Below are 17,464 nucleotides of genomic sequence, written 5' to 3'. Positions count from 1 at the left end.
ATATTTGTATTTCTTCCTGTGTGAATGGCTGATTCACATCTGTTGCCATCAAGATTATGAACATAATCTAATCTTACTTTATTGTCAGTAGGTTGTCAAACCAAAAGTGCTTGAAAATTGGATACTTGCTGGGTGTGTAGTAAGTCATGTTTAAATACCACATAAAATGCACGTGTTTAGAAGTGTATTAGCAGAAAGTAATGAATACCTGATTAGAAAACCATTTGATACTGTATATACTAATTAGATATGACTTATTCTTTTGTTCTTAATGATCCATTTATGGAACTGTTTTTTCATCTGATTCTATTGTAGACAGCTATGAATATCTCCAAAATGCACCTCCTGGATTTTTTCCAAGACTTGGTGTTATTGGTTTTGCTGGCCTTGTTGGACTTCTTTTGGCTAGAGGTAGGTGAAATTTTGTGCAGTTTTTTGAACAAGCAGTTCATTATGGGAGAGTTTGGTTCTTTCCTTTCATTTGCCAGTTTTCAGAGTGAGTTGGTTCCTGAATATGGCATTCTTAATATATAATTGATATGGTGGTTTATTCTAGTATATTTAATTCTAAGCTTATATCGAAATTGTGTACTCTTGGTTAAAAAAGAAATTAGTTATCCTTTGCAGACAGATTTACTTGATCAAATCTCTGGTGTTCTTTGGTACATAAAGGGTGAACTTTTGTTCATAGTCTTTCACAACTGAGAAATAAACTGTTTCAGAATTTCACTATTAAGGTCAGGCATTAATCACAGTAAATAGAATAGTGTTTGACTAGAGATTGTATTAATTTCTTACTGTGTCATGGTTTTAGTCAGTGATGATGTAAAAATTTTAAAAATGCTTAAAAATAAAAGCTGAAAAATATCAACTTAAAAATATGAGTATTACTACACTACATTGCTAGATTACAGAATATTTTAAGAAAGGATAATAAAATATTCTACTCTGATAAGAATAATTTGTTATGTACAGCTTGAAGTTTCACTGGTTGTAAAATAAATGATGTTACAAAAATTCCTGTAGAGAAAGAGCCCTATGATCATACCCCCATTAAAGAGAACCAAAGAGACCAGCTTCATCCCTAATTCTCCAGTTTTAAAAATCTTCCTTTTGGGGTCTGCGCCATGGCTCACTTGGTTAATCCTCTGCCTGCGGTGCCAGCATTCCATATGGGCGCCGGGTTCTAGTCCCGGTTGCTCCTCTTCGAGTCCAGCTCTCTGCTGTGGCCCAGGAAGGCAGTGGAGGATGGCCCAGGTGCTTGTGCCCTGCACCCACACGGAAGACCAGGAAGAAGCTCCTGGCTCCTGGCTTCGGATCGGCATAGCTCTGGCCGTAGCAGCCATTTGGGGGGTGAACCAGCGGAAGGAAGACCTTTCTGTCTTTCTCTCTCTCACTGTCTAACTCTGTCAAATAAACGAAAAATCTTTTTTACATGCATTAACTGGTATTTTATTTTAATATTTTTATTTGTTAATTTTTATTTAAAGAGAAGCAGAGACATAGATCTTTCGCCTGCTGGTTCACTCCCCCAAATTTCCACAACAGCCAGGGCTGGGCTGGGCTGAAGCTGGGAACTCAATCCAGGTCTCCACCTGGGTGGCAGGGGCCCAAGTACTAGAGCCAGCACCTGCTCCTTCCTAGGGTACTCATTACCAGGAAATGGAACCAGAAGCACAGCTGGGACTCGAACTCAGGCACTCTATGTGGGATGGGGACACCCCAAGCTGCATCTTCACCACTGCGCCAAACACCAGCCCCATAACTGGTGTTTTAAGATCTGGAGGATAAACTCTGAGTTCACCACCATGCCCTCCTCCTGTCTTGCATAGAATATTTAAGGATTAAATTTCTAGTTCATTTTTATTAATTACCTTGTGAACCAACATTCTTTCGTAGACTTCTTTCCCCTCTCTGCTAGCAAAGCTGTTCAGAAAAGCATGACAGTTGGAATTTGGTTATTGTTAGGGAGATGGGAATGTAGCATCTAGTGAAATTCCCCTCCTTGCCCATGGTGAGGGCATGTGGAAGAGTTGCACAGGCGCAAAGCAAGCTCTCTGTGCTATGGGTACGGTGTCAAGTGTTGGATCCCTGCGCAGGCACTAGGAGGTTTGGGGGCCATGCTCTCCTGGGTAGAATGGCAGCATGGGGATGCCCCTATTGTGGCTCCTATTCCTGTTGCTTGTTTATTTGTATGTGTTTGTTTCTGTTTCTTTTTCCTTTTCCTGGGAGGGCTTGGTAGTGTTAAAATAACTTGACATCTTAACTAAAGTATGCATATACTGTCATATGCACAACCACAACAGCAGATCTTTTTCCATGGCTGCTAGAGATGTGAGGGCACTTCAGAAAGTTCATGGGAGTCTGGCACTTTGGCATACGGTGTTAAGCTGCTGCCTGCGATGCCAGCATCCCACATGGGCACTGGTTTGAGTCCCAGCTATTCTACTTCCAGTCTAGCTCCCTGCTCATGTGCCTGGGAAAGCAGCAGAAGATGACACAAGTACTGTGGGCCCCTGTGGGCAGCCTCATGGGAAACCCAGAAGAAGCTCCTGGCTCCTGGCTTTGGATCGGCCTAGCTCTGGCCATTACGGCCATTTGTAGAGTAAACCAACTGATCGAAGAGCTTTCAGTCTCTATAATTCTGCCTTTCAGATGAACAAGAAAATCTTTTAAAAAGTAAAGTTCATGGGAAATGTGTTTTTTTTTTAAAGATTTATTTATTTACTTGAAAGTCAGAGTTACACAGAGAGAGAAGGAGAGGCAGAGAGAGAAAGAGAAAGAGAGAGAGAGAGGTCTTCCATCTGCTGGTTCACTCCCCAGATGGCCACAATGGCTGGAGCTGCACCAATCCAAAGTCAGGAGCCAGGAGCTTCTTCCAGGTCTCCCACACAGGTGCAGGGACCCAAGGACTTGGGCCATCTTCTACTGCTTTCCAAGACCATAGCAGAGAGCTGAATTGGAAGTGGAGTAGCTGGGACTCAAACCTGTGCCCACATGGGATACCGGCACTACAGGCAGTGGCTTTACCTGCTATGCCACAGCCCCAGCCCCGGAAATGCATAATGTGAAAAAGCTAGGTATGGATTTCAAAATTTTTGGCACTGAAAAACATTTATCTTTTAATTTCATTTTCCACAAACTTTTTTTTTTATATATACAAATGTATTCCGCAATTCAGTCTGGGTTGCCACAAAGACAGAGAAAGTACAGGGATTTTTCTTTAGCATCCTGGTGCAAACCAAAATAACAACAACAAACTGTTCAAGGTGTAATACAGAAGGGCCTGAATGCAGAGATTCAGAGGGCTTTGTGGATCAAGAGGAGTGGATCGAATGTGTGTTTATGGGTGGCCAGAGTGGATTGCAGGTGCCTCCAGGTAGATGGAGCAGGTGGTGGCAGCAGTCCTGTGAGCTCCTGGTCGGTTTTCTTGATTGTGTCTGGTAAGGTAGTCTCAGTTGATGAGGATGTCCATGATCATGGTGGTGACAAGAGACTCCCAGAGAAGTGAGCGGATGATCATTCAAAGGAAGTGGGTTCAGCTGGACCACTGAAGGTTGGCAGGTGGCTGTTGCCACTGTTGCCTTCCAATGACTTCCCCTAGCAGTGCAGCCAGCCAGTTACCTCTGGCAATGCTGGTGGCTACAGCTCACAGCACTGGCTTCTTGGGAGGTGTGGGGCAGGTAGATGTGGATAGGGAGTGTATGATCTCATCTCTTACTTGAAGTTGTGGAGTCCCCAACTCACTATGTGAACCAACAGGAGCTGGAGGCCCAAGAGTTAACACTCATCAGCTTTGACTAGAGGAGCAAAACATGACTGGATGGAGGTTTGCTGCTCCGTACCTGGTCCCCACTGTGTGAGCTGCCCAGGTACTTACAGCTTCATGTGGATAGGGGCATCCCAGGGATGTAAAAGGCTTTTCTCTTCTAGGTTAATTAATTATACCTTTTCAATCCAGGCATAGAACCAGAACAGAAACATTATTAGTCTAGGTTGATAGCATTTGTATTCTCTTCTATAACCCCAGTTCCATACTTTAATATTTGTCTGTTTAAAGTTTAAAGCCAAAAAACAGTGCCCATATGATTAGAACTGTGCAATTTTTTTAAGATTTTATTTATTTATTTGGCTGGTAGAGTTACAGACAGTGAGAGAGAGAGACAGAGAGAAAGGTCTTCCTTCTGTTGGTTCACTCCCCAAATGGCCGCCACAGCCGGCGCTGCACCGGTCCGAAGCCAGGAGCTTCTTCCTGGTCTCCCATGCGGGTGCAGGGGCCCAAGCACTTGGGCCATCCTCCACTGCCCTCCCGGGCCACAGCAGAGAGCTGGACTGGAAGAGGAGCAACCAGGACTAGAACCGGCGCCCATATGGGATGCCGGCACCACAGGTGGAGGATTAACATAGTGCACCACAGCACTGGCCCAGAACTGTGGAGATATTATGAACATATGCTGTGCTGGCATTTTTATGGGTCCCGTGTCAAAAAGAGTGTGCCTTTTACTGACTTTTTTCACAAAGAAACCTTTTATTTAATAAGTATAAATTTCATAAGTACAACTTTAGGAATATAGTAATTCTTCCCACCATACCTGCCCTCCCACCCCACCTCCTCCTCCCTCTCCCATTCCCAGCCCTTTTCTCCATTAAGATTCATTTTCAGTTAACTTTATATGCAGAAGACCAACTCTATACTAAGAAAAGATTTCAACAATTTGCACACACATACACACATACAAAATATAAAAAACTGAGAACAAGTTTTACAGTTAATTTTCACAGTACAACTCAAGGAGGACAGAGGTCCTACATGGGGATTAAGTGCACAGTGACTCCTGTTGTTAATTGAACAATGAACACTCTTATGTATGACGTCAGTAATCACCTGAGGCTCTTGACAAGAGCTGCCAAGGCTATGGAAGTCTCTTGAGTCCACAATCTCCGTCAGTATTTAGACAAGGCCATAATCAAAGTAGAAGTTCTCTCCTCCCTTCAGAGATAGGTACCTCCTTTTTTGATGGCCCCTTCTTTCCACTGGGGTCTCACTCACAGAGATCCTTCATGCAGGACGTTTTTTTTGCCACAGTGCCTTGGCTTTCCATGCCTGAAATGCTTTCATGGGCTTTTCAGCCAGACCAAGATGCCTTAAGGGTTGATTCTGAAGTCAGAATGCTACTTAAAATAATTGTCATTCTGAGTCTGCTGTGTGGACTGCTTCCCATGTTGTAACATTCTCTCCTTTTTAGTTCTTTATTGTTATTACCAGACATTTATCTTATTTATATGATCCTTTTACCACATAATCCTATCTATATGGTCAATTTAACACTTAAGATGGCATTATTATCACCCTTTACTGACTCTTACTTCCAATGTCAGCTCCGTATGTCTCTTCCTGTTTCACCAGCTATCCATTTTCTTAACCTCACTGTCAGGTTTCTGTAAGCTCTGCACGCTGCTATCTGTTTGTTCCAGTCCCCTTTCTCCTACAGCCTCCAGCCTCCGACCTTCTAGCTTGAGACTTCAACATAGCCGGTGATTTGGGACTTCTTTCTACTTCTTGGGTTTGAGCCCCTTTTCCTGGTTTCCACATTACCTTCCCCTTGGTTTACTCTGCCAAGCTGTTGGACTACATGCTTAAGTCACTTTGAGAAAAGCACATGTGGAGGTAAACTTGTCAAGACCTTGCATGTGTGAAAATGACTTTCTCCCTTCATATCAAGTGTTAGTTTGGTTGAGCATAGAATTTGTTTTTCATGAAAACTCTGGAGGCCATGTTTTCTAGCATCCAGTGTTGCAGATGGGAATAGATAGCCAGTCTGAATGTTTGCTTCTTCCTGGAAGCCTTGAGAATCTTCTCTTAATCTTTACTATTCTGAATTTCCATGATGCTGTGAATGGATGCAGATGTTTTCATTCCTTGGTTGGACATTCTGCTGGCTTGCAGCCCTCTGCTGAGAAGGAAGATAATTTATCCTTGTGTCTTTGAAAGTTTGCTCTCATTCTTTTTGTTTTCGAAACTCACATTAATTAGTAGTTGGGTCATTTAAAATGACCCTATTTGTCTCTTTTTCTTGATTATTTTATTTTGTTCTATTCAACTTTTTACTTTGCTCACTTCCAAGCTCATTCTTGTTCTCTGAATGTTCTTTTTCCATAGACTTCTTTTTTTCTTTTAATGTAGCAGTTTTTTGAATTTATTTAATGATACTTAATGACAGGTTTAGCTTTGTTTTGAAGTTCTCTTTCCTGTGGGGTCACTTTTTAATTCTTGCTTGTCTTGGTCTTCTCTTTTATCTTGCACATTTTCCTCAAATTGACTGGTGATCCTTGGCTGTCTGGTCATGTTTCAGAATGGAGCAATTGAAATGCTAGGAAGAACTCTTTGTGCATGGGGAGGGGTGGGGTTTTGCTGATAGGCAGGTTCTCTTCCCCTTGGTGAGCTGGATGGGACTTGACCTTATATGGGAGTGCCGGTGCTCAGTGCTAATGTAAGGAGGGCTTTATGTGTAGGCACTGACACAAATGCTATCTCTTGCTCAGCCATCTATTTGGTTCTCAGCAGAAATTCTGTGGTGTTTCTTTAGTGATACCCTCTCCCTTTTTGAGAATTTGGCCATGGGGCAGGCATTTGGCACAGTGGTTAAGACATTACTCCAGATGCTGACATCTCAAGTCAGAGTGCTTGAGTTTGAGTTCTGGCTCTGCTTCTCATTCCAGCTTCCTGCTGATGTACACCCTGGGAGGCAGCAGATGGTGGCTCAAGTACTTGGGTTCCTGTCAACCACATAGGAGACTTAGGTGGAGTTCTGGGGTCATGGCTTTGGTTTGGTCCAGCTCTAGCAGTTGCAGACATTTAGTGAGTGAACTAGCAGTTGGAAGATATTTGTGTGTGTCTACCTTTGAAATACATACAAATTAAAAGTAAATAAATAAATTTTGTCTTGATGTGACTCCCTGGCTATGGATGGTGTGGGAGAAGGAACGGGTCAACTGGTCCATGCACAGTGCTTGCAGTTGTCCCCTGTCTTGATCCCTGGTTGCCAGGTCTGCTCCCTAAAATACCCACCATCCCTGCCTGGTGGGGTAGATCTGTTCTTTCCCCACCCCCCTCAAAGATTTATTTATTTATTTACTTGAAAGGCAGAGTAACAGAGAGGTGGGGGGGGGTCTTCCATCCAATGGTTCACTCCCCAGATGGCCACAATGGCCAGAGCTGAGCTGACCCAAAGCCAGGATTCAGGAGCTTCTTCCAGATCTCCCACGTGGGTGCAGGGGCCCAAGGACTTGGGCCATCTTCTACTGCTTTCCCAGGCCACAGCAGAGAGCTGATCAGAAGTGGAGCAGCTGAGACTTGAACCGGCGCCCATGTGGGATGCCAGCACTGCAGGCGGCTGCTTTACTGGCTACACCACAGTGCCAGCCCTTAGATCTGTTCTTTATTTGGCTGCAATCTCCTGAAGACTTCAAGGCTTTTTTTCTGTTTGTGCTCCATTTTGTGAAAATTCTTGAATACTTCCTACCTGCCAATGGCTTCTCCACACATTTACCCTTCGTTGTGGGTTTATTCATCTGTACTATTTTCTGTTACGGTTTTTTTAATGGAGTCTCAGGAAGGAGAAAGACAGGAACTCTTGTGTTTAGTATTTAAATAGGAAACCAGTTTGCCATCAAAGAATATAAACTGGAGAAACCAAAATACTGGTTTGTTTGTTTATTTTCAAAACAGTCTTTTTTTCTGCTTCCTTAGACGGGGTAGTTGTGTTGAAAACATTGCTGAGTGAAGGAAGCCAGTCACAAAGGACCATATGTTATATGATTCCTTTTATACAAAAGATCCAAAGTAGGCAAATCTGTAAGGATAAAAAGTAGATTAGTGGTTGCCTAGGGCAGGGGCTGGGCAGGGGTATTGGGCAGTGACTGCCAGTGGACCCCGGTTCTTTTAAGGATGATTAAAATGTTCTAAAAGTGACAGTGCTGATGGTTGCACCACTCTGAATGTACTGAAAGCCACTGTATACTTTAGATGAGTGAATTGTGTGAGTTCTCTCTCAATAAGTCTATAAAATGTTGTGGTTCTTTTTGGTATAATAGTATTATTAGGTACCTTCTCTCAATCTAGGACCAAAGAAATGTTACTCAGTATTAAACGTGTGCGGTAAATTGTGGTCATAAGGCCGATGAATCATCTAATGATGTTTCCGACCTTTGATTTGTTAGGTTCAAAAATAAAGAAGCTGGTGTATCCTCCTGGTTTCATGGGATTAGCTGCCTCTATCTATTACCCACAACAAACCATCGCATTTGCCCAGGTGAGTTAGCACCTGCGAGCCAGGGTGTCCTTCATTTTCTCCTATGAACAACATGAGTTTTCTCCTTAATTTTATTCTATTCTGCAGTTTGTTAACAATAGTTATTTATTTGAAAGGCAGAGAGAGAGAGAGAGAGAGAGACAGAGAGAACTTTCATTTGCTGATTCACTCCTCAAGTGCCTGCAATGGCCAAGACTGTGCCAGGACAGAGCCAAGAGCCTGGAACCCAATCCAAGTCTCCCATGTGTGTGACAGGGACCCACGTACTTAAGCCTTCACCTGCTGCCTCCCAGGGTGCATATTAGCAGCAGGAAGCTCGAATCTGGAGTGGAGCTGGACTTAAACCCTGGACTCCAGTGTGGGATGTTAATTGTGGCACCAATGCCTGCCCCTATTTTGCAGTTTTCTAACACTAGACTAAAATTTTTTGCACATATAAGATGAATTTTAGCAAGTGTAAGTGTTTTTCTCCACTATGTACCTCAGTTCTGGCCCTTCTTCCAATAATACCAGTATTTGGAGAATGTGCATTGATTTGAATATCAAAGAAAATTTATGATACTTTTTTGCGTACTTAGAAGTCTTAACTGAAATTCCCAAGCTGACCTTTGCTGGCTCTCAGCTGGGTCATTCTCAGCGTGAGCGTATCTGATCATAGCCTGTTCTCCGGGCTCACAGCTAGACTGTGTTCTGGCCTCCAAGCCTTCTCCCTGGTACTGGCGGTGCCCTTGCTTTCCATGCTAGGGACTTGGGGACATGTACTCCCCTCTGCTGGGAGCACCTTTCTTTGGACTCTCAATTTTCCGCGCCTTCCTTACCCTTCAGGCCTCAACTTGCTGATGTCCTGACAAGGAGGCAGATGACAGTGGCAGGCCACTTGAGTACAACCGAAGCAGCAGTTCTCAAAGCATGGTCTCCTGAACAGCACTATCAGCATCCCCTGGAGCTTGTTAGAGATGCAGCTTCTCAGGCCAGCTGAGTCAGACACAGAGGCTGGGGAGGGTTGGGGCCAGCAGCCTGTGTTGGAAGACTGACAAGAGCAAAGCAGGCTCTAGGTTTTGAGGTCCTGGGTGGGTGGCCTATGGAGCTATGGACCAGGTTGCCAGATTTGACACCTCACAGGGAGACTCCGTCACTGGAGGGGATGACCCTGTACTCACCAGAATTGGGCTCTGAGGACCTGAGCTACAGCAACTACATACTGAGTTCCCTGGATTTCTTGTGGCAGAACTGAGTCCAGGTTCCTGGATTGGGCTAGAGTTGTAGATGGGAATCCAGCGGCCCCAGCTGTGAGAGACTGATCGCTTTGGTGGCAGTTGCTGCTCAGATCTTTCCAACATCAACAAAATGAATGGAACTTGAGATTATTATGCTTGGTGAAATAAGCCGGACCCCGAAAGACAAATATCACACATTTTTTCTTATTTGTAGAAGTTAATATAAGGGCCAGTGCTCTGGCATAGTAGGCTAAGACTCCACTGTGGCACCAGTATCCCACGTGGGTGCCAATTCATGTCCTAGCTGCTCCACTTCTGATCCAGCTCCCTGCTATGGCCTGGGAAAGTAGTGGAAGATGACCCAAGTCCTTGGGACCCTGTACCAATGTGGGAGATCTGGAAGAAGCCCCTGGCTCCTGGCTTTGGATCAGCCCAGCTCTGGGCCATTGTGACCATCTGAGGAGTGAACCAGCGGATGGAAGACCTTTCTCTCTGTCCCTCCCTTTCTTTGTAACTGCCTTTCAAATAAATGAATAAAATCTTTAAAAAAAGACAGTACAAGACAATCTAGTTTAAAAAAAAGTTAATATAGAGTATAAAAATTATATGGCTGTCATATCATTTGCTGTATAGTTATAAGTATTGCTTCACTGAATCATGTACATGACAATGTACCCTTCTTTCCCACTCTGTGATCATTATCGTGAATTCCTTACTTTGCAATATTAATATCTGTTTTCAAGAAAAAATATATATGTGTATGTAGATAATGTTTACATATGAAGTGAATGTGGCAAAATGTTAAAAATTGATAGATTTGAAAGTTAAAAAAACTTAAAAAGAAGGAAAAGATCTTTCCAGCATGGCTTTGGCATTGTTTATAACAAACCTGGAGGCAGATAATTAATGTTCCCATCCCTGCTCCAGTCCTGACTCTTGTCAGTAACTCGGCTTGCCCTAGATAATAAAATAATTAAACATCTGTCAGTCTGTTTTGCTTTTGTATACGGCTGGGGTGGGAAGTGTGGGGCTAGGCTGTTGATTGAAAAGCAGATTTGGGGACTGGCGTTGTGGCATAGCAGGTGCAGCTGCCTCCTGTGATGCCAGCATCCCATATGGGTGCTAGTTCATGTCCCTGCGGTTCCACTTCTGATGCAGCTCCCTGCTAATGGCCTCTGAAAAGCACCAGAAGATGGTCCAAGTGTTTGGGCTCCTCCCACCTGTGTGCAAGACCCAGATGTAGCTCCTGGTTCCTGGCCCAGTCCTGGCTGTTGTAGCTATCTGGGGAGTGAACCAGCAGATGAAATCTCTCTCTCTCTCTCTCTCTCTCTCTCTCTGTGTGTGTGTGTCTCCCTCTCTCTATAACTCTGCTTTTCAAATAAATCTTTAAAAAAAAAAAAAAAGAAAAGCAGATGTGACTGCCCTCTGTGTGGAGGTCTTTTTGTGTTAACTGCTGCAGCATATATTGCAAAACATCTCTTTTTTTAAAAAGATTTACTTTATTTATTTGAAAGGCAGAGTGACAGCCGGCACCGCAGCTCACTAGGCTAATCCTCCGCCTGCAGCACCGGCACCCTGGGTTCTAGTCCCGGTCGGGGCGCCGGATTCTGTCCCGGTTGCTCCTCTTCCAGACCAGCTCTCTGCTGTGGCCTGGGAAGGCAGTGGAGGATGGCCCAAGTGCTTGGGCCCTGCACCCGCATGGGAGACCAGGGGGAAGCACCTGGCTCCTGGCTTCGGATTGGCGCAGTGCCGGCCATAGCGGCCATTTGGGGGGTGAACCAATGGAAGGAAGACCTTTCTCTCTCTCTCTTTCACTGTCTAACTCTGCCTGTCAAAAAAAAAAAAAAAAAAAAAAAAAAGAGAGAGAGAGAGAGAGAGACAGAGTGACACAGAGGAGGAGAAAAAGAGATCTATCTGCTGATTTACTTACCAGATGGTTGCAACAGCCGGAAGACTGAAACCAGGAACGAAGAACTCCATTTGGGTCTCCCACATGGGTGGCAAGGACCCAAGCACCTGTGCCATCCTCTGTTGGTTTCCCAGGCTAAATCAGTAGAGGGGAGCTAAATCAGAAGTGGACAGCCAGCACTTAAACCCGTGCTCACATATGGGATGCTGACCTTATTGGTGACAGCTTGGCCTACTGTACCACAATGCCGGTCTTGGGGAACATCTCTTGTATTCACAACCTAGATAGTAAATTTGTGTTGCATTCTTACTTATTTTTAAATTCAGTGGGAAAGAATTCGTTGTTTGTACATCAGATAAGCCAGAACTAAACAATTAACTATTTTCACTACATATAGGAGGCTACTTCAAAAAGTTCATAGAAAATGGAATTGAAAGATAACGTTTATTTTGTTGTAGAAAAATTTTGAGATCCATGCATACTTTTATCATGATATACATGTTCCATGAACTTTTTTTATTATAAAGATTTAATTAATTGAAAGGCAGAATTACAGAAAGAGGGAGAGAGAAACAGAGGGAGAGAGAGATCTTTATCTGTTGGCTCACTCCCCAAGTGCCTGCAATGGCTGGGCTAACCAGGTCAAAGCTAGGACCCCAGCACTCCATCCAGGTCTCCCACAGTGGTGGCAGGGGCCCAAGCACTTGGGTCATCATCTGCTGCTTTTCCTGGCACGTTAGCAGGGAGCTGGATCGGAAGTGGAGCAGTTAGGATAATGGCGGCTTAACTCGCTGTGCCACAAAGCCAGCCCCTCCATGAACTTTTTGAAGTGAGCTGGTAAAACATCAGTGATGTATTTGACATTACAGAAAAGTTCTGGATACAGATAGTAATGAAGATTGTACAACACTGTGAATATACGTAATGCCACTGAATTGTATACCTAAAAATGGTTAAAATGGTAAAATTTCTTTTATATGTATTTTAACACAATGAAACCAACCACTTTTACCAAAATAAAACCAAAAAATGAAAAAAAATCATTAACTAAAAGAAATTTTCTGATACTGTTTCAGTATTGTTTAGATTTCCTTTTGTGAATATCCTGATCTATTATATGCCACTTAATTGCTTATGTTTTGTTTTCTGTTCAGTCGCTTTAGCTAAAAGTTCTAAAAGAAAATCCTTAGATTTATGGAGAATGGTACTTTTCCTCTGAGAGACGTAAAATACTTGGAACAGTACCATATAGAACGGGTCTTCAAAAAACTCATGAAAAATGTGTATTATGGGGGGCTGGCACTGTGGCATAGAAGGTTCAAGTCCTGGGTGTTCCACTTCTGATCCAGCTCCCTACTAATGTGCCTGGGAAAGTGGTGGAGGATGGCCCAAGTGCTTGGACCTCTCCACCCATGTGGGAGTCCTGGATGAAGCTTCTTGCTTCTGCCTGATCCAGCCCTGGCTCTTGTGGTCATTTAGGAAGTGAACCAGCAGATGGAAGATCTCTGTCTCTCTCTGCCTCCGGTTTTCCTTCTCCGTAACTCTGACTTTCAAATACATAAATAAATAAATCTTTTTTAAAATGTGCATTATGAAAACACTATGTGCTTAGATTTCAAAAACTTTTTGTATCCAAGCAAATATATCTTTTAATTCAGATTTCCATGAACTTTTTGCAGTACCCTCATATGTGCTAAATGTTCAGCATGTCTACCAGTGAGTCTGAGCATCATAGCCTATTGTTTATTTTAAGAACAGTAGGAGCAACTGGAAGAATATGACTTGTCAGAAATTAGCATGTTGCAAAGACTCCTGAGTTTACTAGTGCTACAACCTAAGACTTGGCCTCCGAGTGTTTCCTTGCGGTTTCGTCTCTACCACACAGCGTTACACAGGCTAGAGATCATTCCGGTGAAAGTGCTGTATCAACTACAATGCTATACAAAGATCAGTTTTTTTTTTAAAGATTTATTTATTTGAAAGGCAGAGTTACAGAGAGAAACAGAGGTCTTTGGTTCGCTGGTTCACAACCTAGTGCTCCCAACTGCTGGGGCTGGGCCAGGCTGAAGCCAGGAGCCTGAAGCTCTATTTGGGTCTCTTACGTGGGTGCAGGGTCCCAAGCACTTGGGCCATCCTCTGCTGTTTTCCCAAGCACATTATCAGGGAGATGGATCAGAAGTGGAGCAGCCAGGACTCAATCTAGCCACCCATATGGTGCAGTGGGTTAAGCTGTTACCTGCGGCGCCGTCATCCCATGTGTGCATTGGTTTGAGTCCCAGCTGCTCCATTTCCAATCTGCCTCTGTGCTAATGTGCCTGGATAAGCAGTGGAAGATGGCCCAAGTGCTGGGGTCCCTGTACCCACGTGGGAGACCTGGGTCAAGTTCATGGTTTTGGTGTGGCCCAGCCCTCTGCCATTGTGGCCATTTGGAAAATGAACCAGTGAATGGAAACACTCTCTCTGGCTCTTGCCCCCCCCCCCTTCTTCCTCTCCCTCTTCCTCCCCTCTCTGTAACTCTGTCTCTGAAATAAAATAAATCTTTTATATAAAAAAAGATAACTGTACCCAGCTAGAATAGTTTTTCTTCTTTGTCTTTCTTAGTATATTTTAGTAGGTTATATTCTACAGTTTTAATGTATATTTCCTGAGACTTCTTGTAATACTCACATTCTCAAATAACAGTTCTTTTGGAAATGAAAAAAGGAAACAAAATCATCTATCCATACAAAGTCATGTGTGGACTAACAACAGATCTTTTCTGTTCTGTTTCAAGGTCAGTGGGGAGAAATTGTATGACTGGGGTTTACGAGGATATATCGTTGTAGAAGATTTGTGGAAGGAGAACTTTCAAAAGGTAAGAAAAATCATTTTCATTATCTTCTTTCACTTTAAATATGGGATTTCTGTAGGGTTTTGTAAAATATTGCATAACCCTGTTTGCTTTACTTTTTCTCTTTTTTAAAAAAAATTTTGTTTATTGGAAAGGCTGAGAGGGTAGGCGATATCTTCCACCTGCTCTTTGATGCCCTAAATGCCCACAACAGCCAGGAGCTGAGAACTCAGTCCAGTTCTCCCACATGAGTGGCAGAAGCCCAACTACTTGAGCCATTACCACTGCCTTCCAGGGTACACATTAGCAGAAAGCTGGAATCAGGAGTGGAGGCTGGACTTGAACTCAGGCATTTCAGCAGGGGATGTGCCTGTTGTAATTGGACTCTTAACCAAATGGCTGCCCCTAAAAATATGCTTTAAAATATTTGTAGTGAGGGGCTGGTGCTGTGGCATAGCAGGTTAAAGCTCTGGCCTGAAGCACTGGCATCCCACATGGGTGCTGGTTTAAGTCCCAGCTGCTCCACTCCAGCTTCCTGCTAATGTGGCTGGGAAAGCAGCAGAAGATGGCCCAAGTCTTTGGGCCTCTGTACCCATGTGGGAGACCCAGAAGAAGCTCCTGACTCCTTACTTCGGATTGGCTCAGCTTCGGCCATTGCAGCCATTTGGGGAGTGAACCAGTGGGTGGAAGACCAACCTCCCTTTCTCTTGCTCTTTCAAATAAATATAATAGATCTTTAAAAAAATATATTAATAGTGATCTCAAAATTGCAATCCAGAATTTTGTACTAGAATTTGAAGGTAACGTTATAGAATAAATTATAAGCCCTCCTCATTGTTTACAAAATTAATCTTCCAGTGAAATCTTAAGACTGATTTTTGGACTCATGCTATCTAGAGGAATGAGTCCCTTGGGAGCCTGTTGAAGCCAGCTCTGAAGTTGAATTTCTGTATCGGTATCAAGTGTCCCTTGGCAAGCCCCTTTAAAGAATAAACACTAACAGCTTTATTTTCATTTCTCTGACATTTTCTTTGGAAGCTTTCTTTCCTGTTTAAAAACTTAGTTAAGTCCACACTGAATTTTATATGGGAAAGGAAATAAAATGTCAGAAAAACTATACACAGCCCTAGATGGAAACGTGGAAAGTGAAATGAAATCAGCCCTGGCTGCCAAATGCTTCCTGCAGTTATGACCACAGACAGGCACACCAGAGCCAGAGGCGGTCCCCCAGGTGCCCCTGTGGGGTTATTGTGGTGTCTATGTAGACACATGTGCATACTCAAGGTACAGTGAGGGGCCCAGGGAGCACCTTTCTCTGGCCACTTTGAGAGTTCAGCCCAGAGCAGGAGCAAAGGGACTGTGATTGGAACGTGAGTTAACCAGGCCAGCATTTTGTGGGATGGGAAAGATGAGGTATTAAACCCGTTTGAATTGACATGCAGGTCTTTGGGGAGTGGACTGGCAAAGATTTCCATTAACTCACGGTTGGTTTGCGTTTCTTCCGCTGCTCTTTCATACCTTTGCCCTCTTCAGAGTCATTGACAATGCAGAGTGTCCTTCCATTCGTTTACTCTGCAAGCATGATTTTTCTGATCTGTCTGTCCTCAGTAGAAGTTAATAAAATTAATATTGACTGCATTAAATATTTACTACAAGTTTTTAAAATTTGTTTTCATTTTTTATTTGAAAGGCAGAGCAACAGAGACAAGAGAGTTCCCATCTGCTGGTTCAAATCCCCAAATGCCTACAATAACTGGGACTGGGCCAAGCCAAAGCTGGGAGCCCAAAACTCATTCTGGATTTCCCAAGTGGGTTTCAGGGACCCAGCTGCTTGCACCATCACCTGCTGCCTTGCAAGATGTGCCTTAGCAAGAAGCAAAAATCAAGAATGGAGCTGGGATTCAAACCCAGGCACTCCGATATAGAATGCAGTAGTCTGAAGCAACAGCTTAATTGCTGTGCCAGACACCTGCTCTGACTAAAAGTTTCTTCAAATGAAAAGTAGCAGAAGGCTCTGTCAATTCAAAATCCCATCCATTTTATTTCAGGAATTTTTTTTAAGATTTATTTATTTATTTGAAAGTTAGAGTTAAACAGAGAGAGGAGAGGCAAAAAGAGAGAGAGAGGTGTCTTCCATCCGCTGGTTCACTCCCCAGTTGGCTGCAGTGGCCGGAGCTGCGCCGATCCGAAGCCAGGAGCCAGGAGCTTCTTCTGGGTCTCCCAGATGGGTGCAGGGGCCCAAGGACTTGGGCCATCTTCTACTGCTATCTCAGGTCATAGCAGAGAGCTGGATCGCAAGTGGAGCAGCTGGGACTAGAACCAGCACCCATATGGGATGCCGGCGCTTCAGGCCAGGGCGGTAACCCACTGTACCACAGCACTGAGACTTAAGGAATTATTTGATCTTGAATTACTATTGTTTTTTTGTTTTGTTTTGTTTTTATCACTTCACCTTTCTGCCTTGTTGGGGTTTGTAGATTTCAGGATTTTTTTTTTTTTGATAGAGTGGACAGTGAGAAAGAGAGACAGAGAGAAAGGTCTTCCTTTGCCGTTGGTTCACCCTCCAATGGCCACCGTGGCTGGCGCGCTGCGGCCAGTGCACCGCGCTGATCTGATGGCAGGAGCCAGGTGCTTCTCCTGGTCTCCCATGCGGGTGCAGGGCCCAAGCACTTGGGCCATCCTCCACTGCACTCCCTGGCCACAGCAGAGAGCTGGCCTGGAAGAGGGGCAACCGGGACAGAATCCAGTGCCCCGACCGGGACTAGAACCCGGTGTGCCGGCGCTGCAAGGCGGAGGATTAGCCTAGTGAGCTGCGGCGCCGGCCAGGATTTTGTTTTTTATGAGAGTGAAGATTTGAGCTACTTGGAACAGAAATCTTTTTTAGGGATCTAGAGCTGAATATCTTTTCTTAAAGACTATAAAATAATATATAATCTAATAAAGGAGATAAGGAAAGCACACAACCAAAATATAAGGCAAAACTACTAAGGGCCAGAAGATAGTAACAAGAAAAAATGTAAGATTTTTGGATGAGGAAGTCTGTCTCTTTGAAGGGAATTGGGGGACACTTTATGGAGATTTTAGTTTCTTAGCTTATTTAGAGGCTCGTTTTCTTTCTTTCTTTCTTTCATTTTATTTTATTTATTTTAGAGTTAGAGTTACTGACAGTGAGAAGGAGAAAGAGAGAAAGGTCTTC

The 17,464-nt window shown here is 43.7% G+C and overlaps 1 protein-coding gene and 1 non-coding gene across 45 annotated transcripts in view; one reads left to right on the top strand and one right to left on the bottom strand.

The window, feature by feature from the left end:
• APOO (apolipoprotein O) overlaps positions 1-17,464 on the top strand; it is a 168,454-nt gene that overhangs the window by 110,773 nt on the left and 40,217 nt on the right. For 39 of the 44 annotated variants that reach the window (XR_016228114.1, XR_007912140.3, XR_016228116.1 and 36 more), the window contains 3 exons: positions 316-411; positions 8,221-8,312; positions 14,212-14,292. Coding sequence is in view for 35 of the 44 variants with exons in the window: in XM_051827635.3 (XP_051683595.1) it covers positions 316-411; positions 8,221-8,312; positions 14,212-14,292 (269 nt within the window). In the remaining 9 variants the exon portion in view is untranslated. The remainder of the gene's footprint in view (positions 1-315; positions 412-8,220; positions 8,313-14,211; positions 14,293-17,464) is intronic. The other 5 variants (XR_011385647.1, XM_089324470.1, XM_089324483.1 and 2 more) reach the window with 1 other exon arrangement.
• On the bottom strand, positions 3,162-3,288 carry LOC127485042 (small nucleolar RNA SNORA31). The gene has a single exon (XR_007912244.1). It is a non-coding gene; the product is annotated as a small nucleolar RNA SNORA31 (small nucleolar RNA).

This window comes from Oryctolagus cuniculus, chromosome X (assembly GCF_051225735.1).
Source record: "Oryctolagus cuniculus isolate XC-2025 breed Fujian yellow rabbit chromosome X, ASM5122573v1, whole genome shotgun sequence".
Taxonomy (NCBI): domain Eukaryota; kingdom Metazoa; phylum Chordata; class Mammalia; order Lagomorpha; family Leporidae; genus Oryctolagus; species Oryctolagus cuniculus.
Note: the sequence above shows the minus strand (reverse complement) of the source record. Positions and strands in the feature narration are given on the sequence as shown.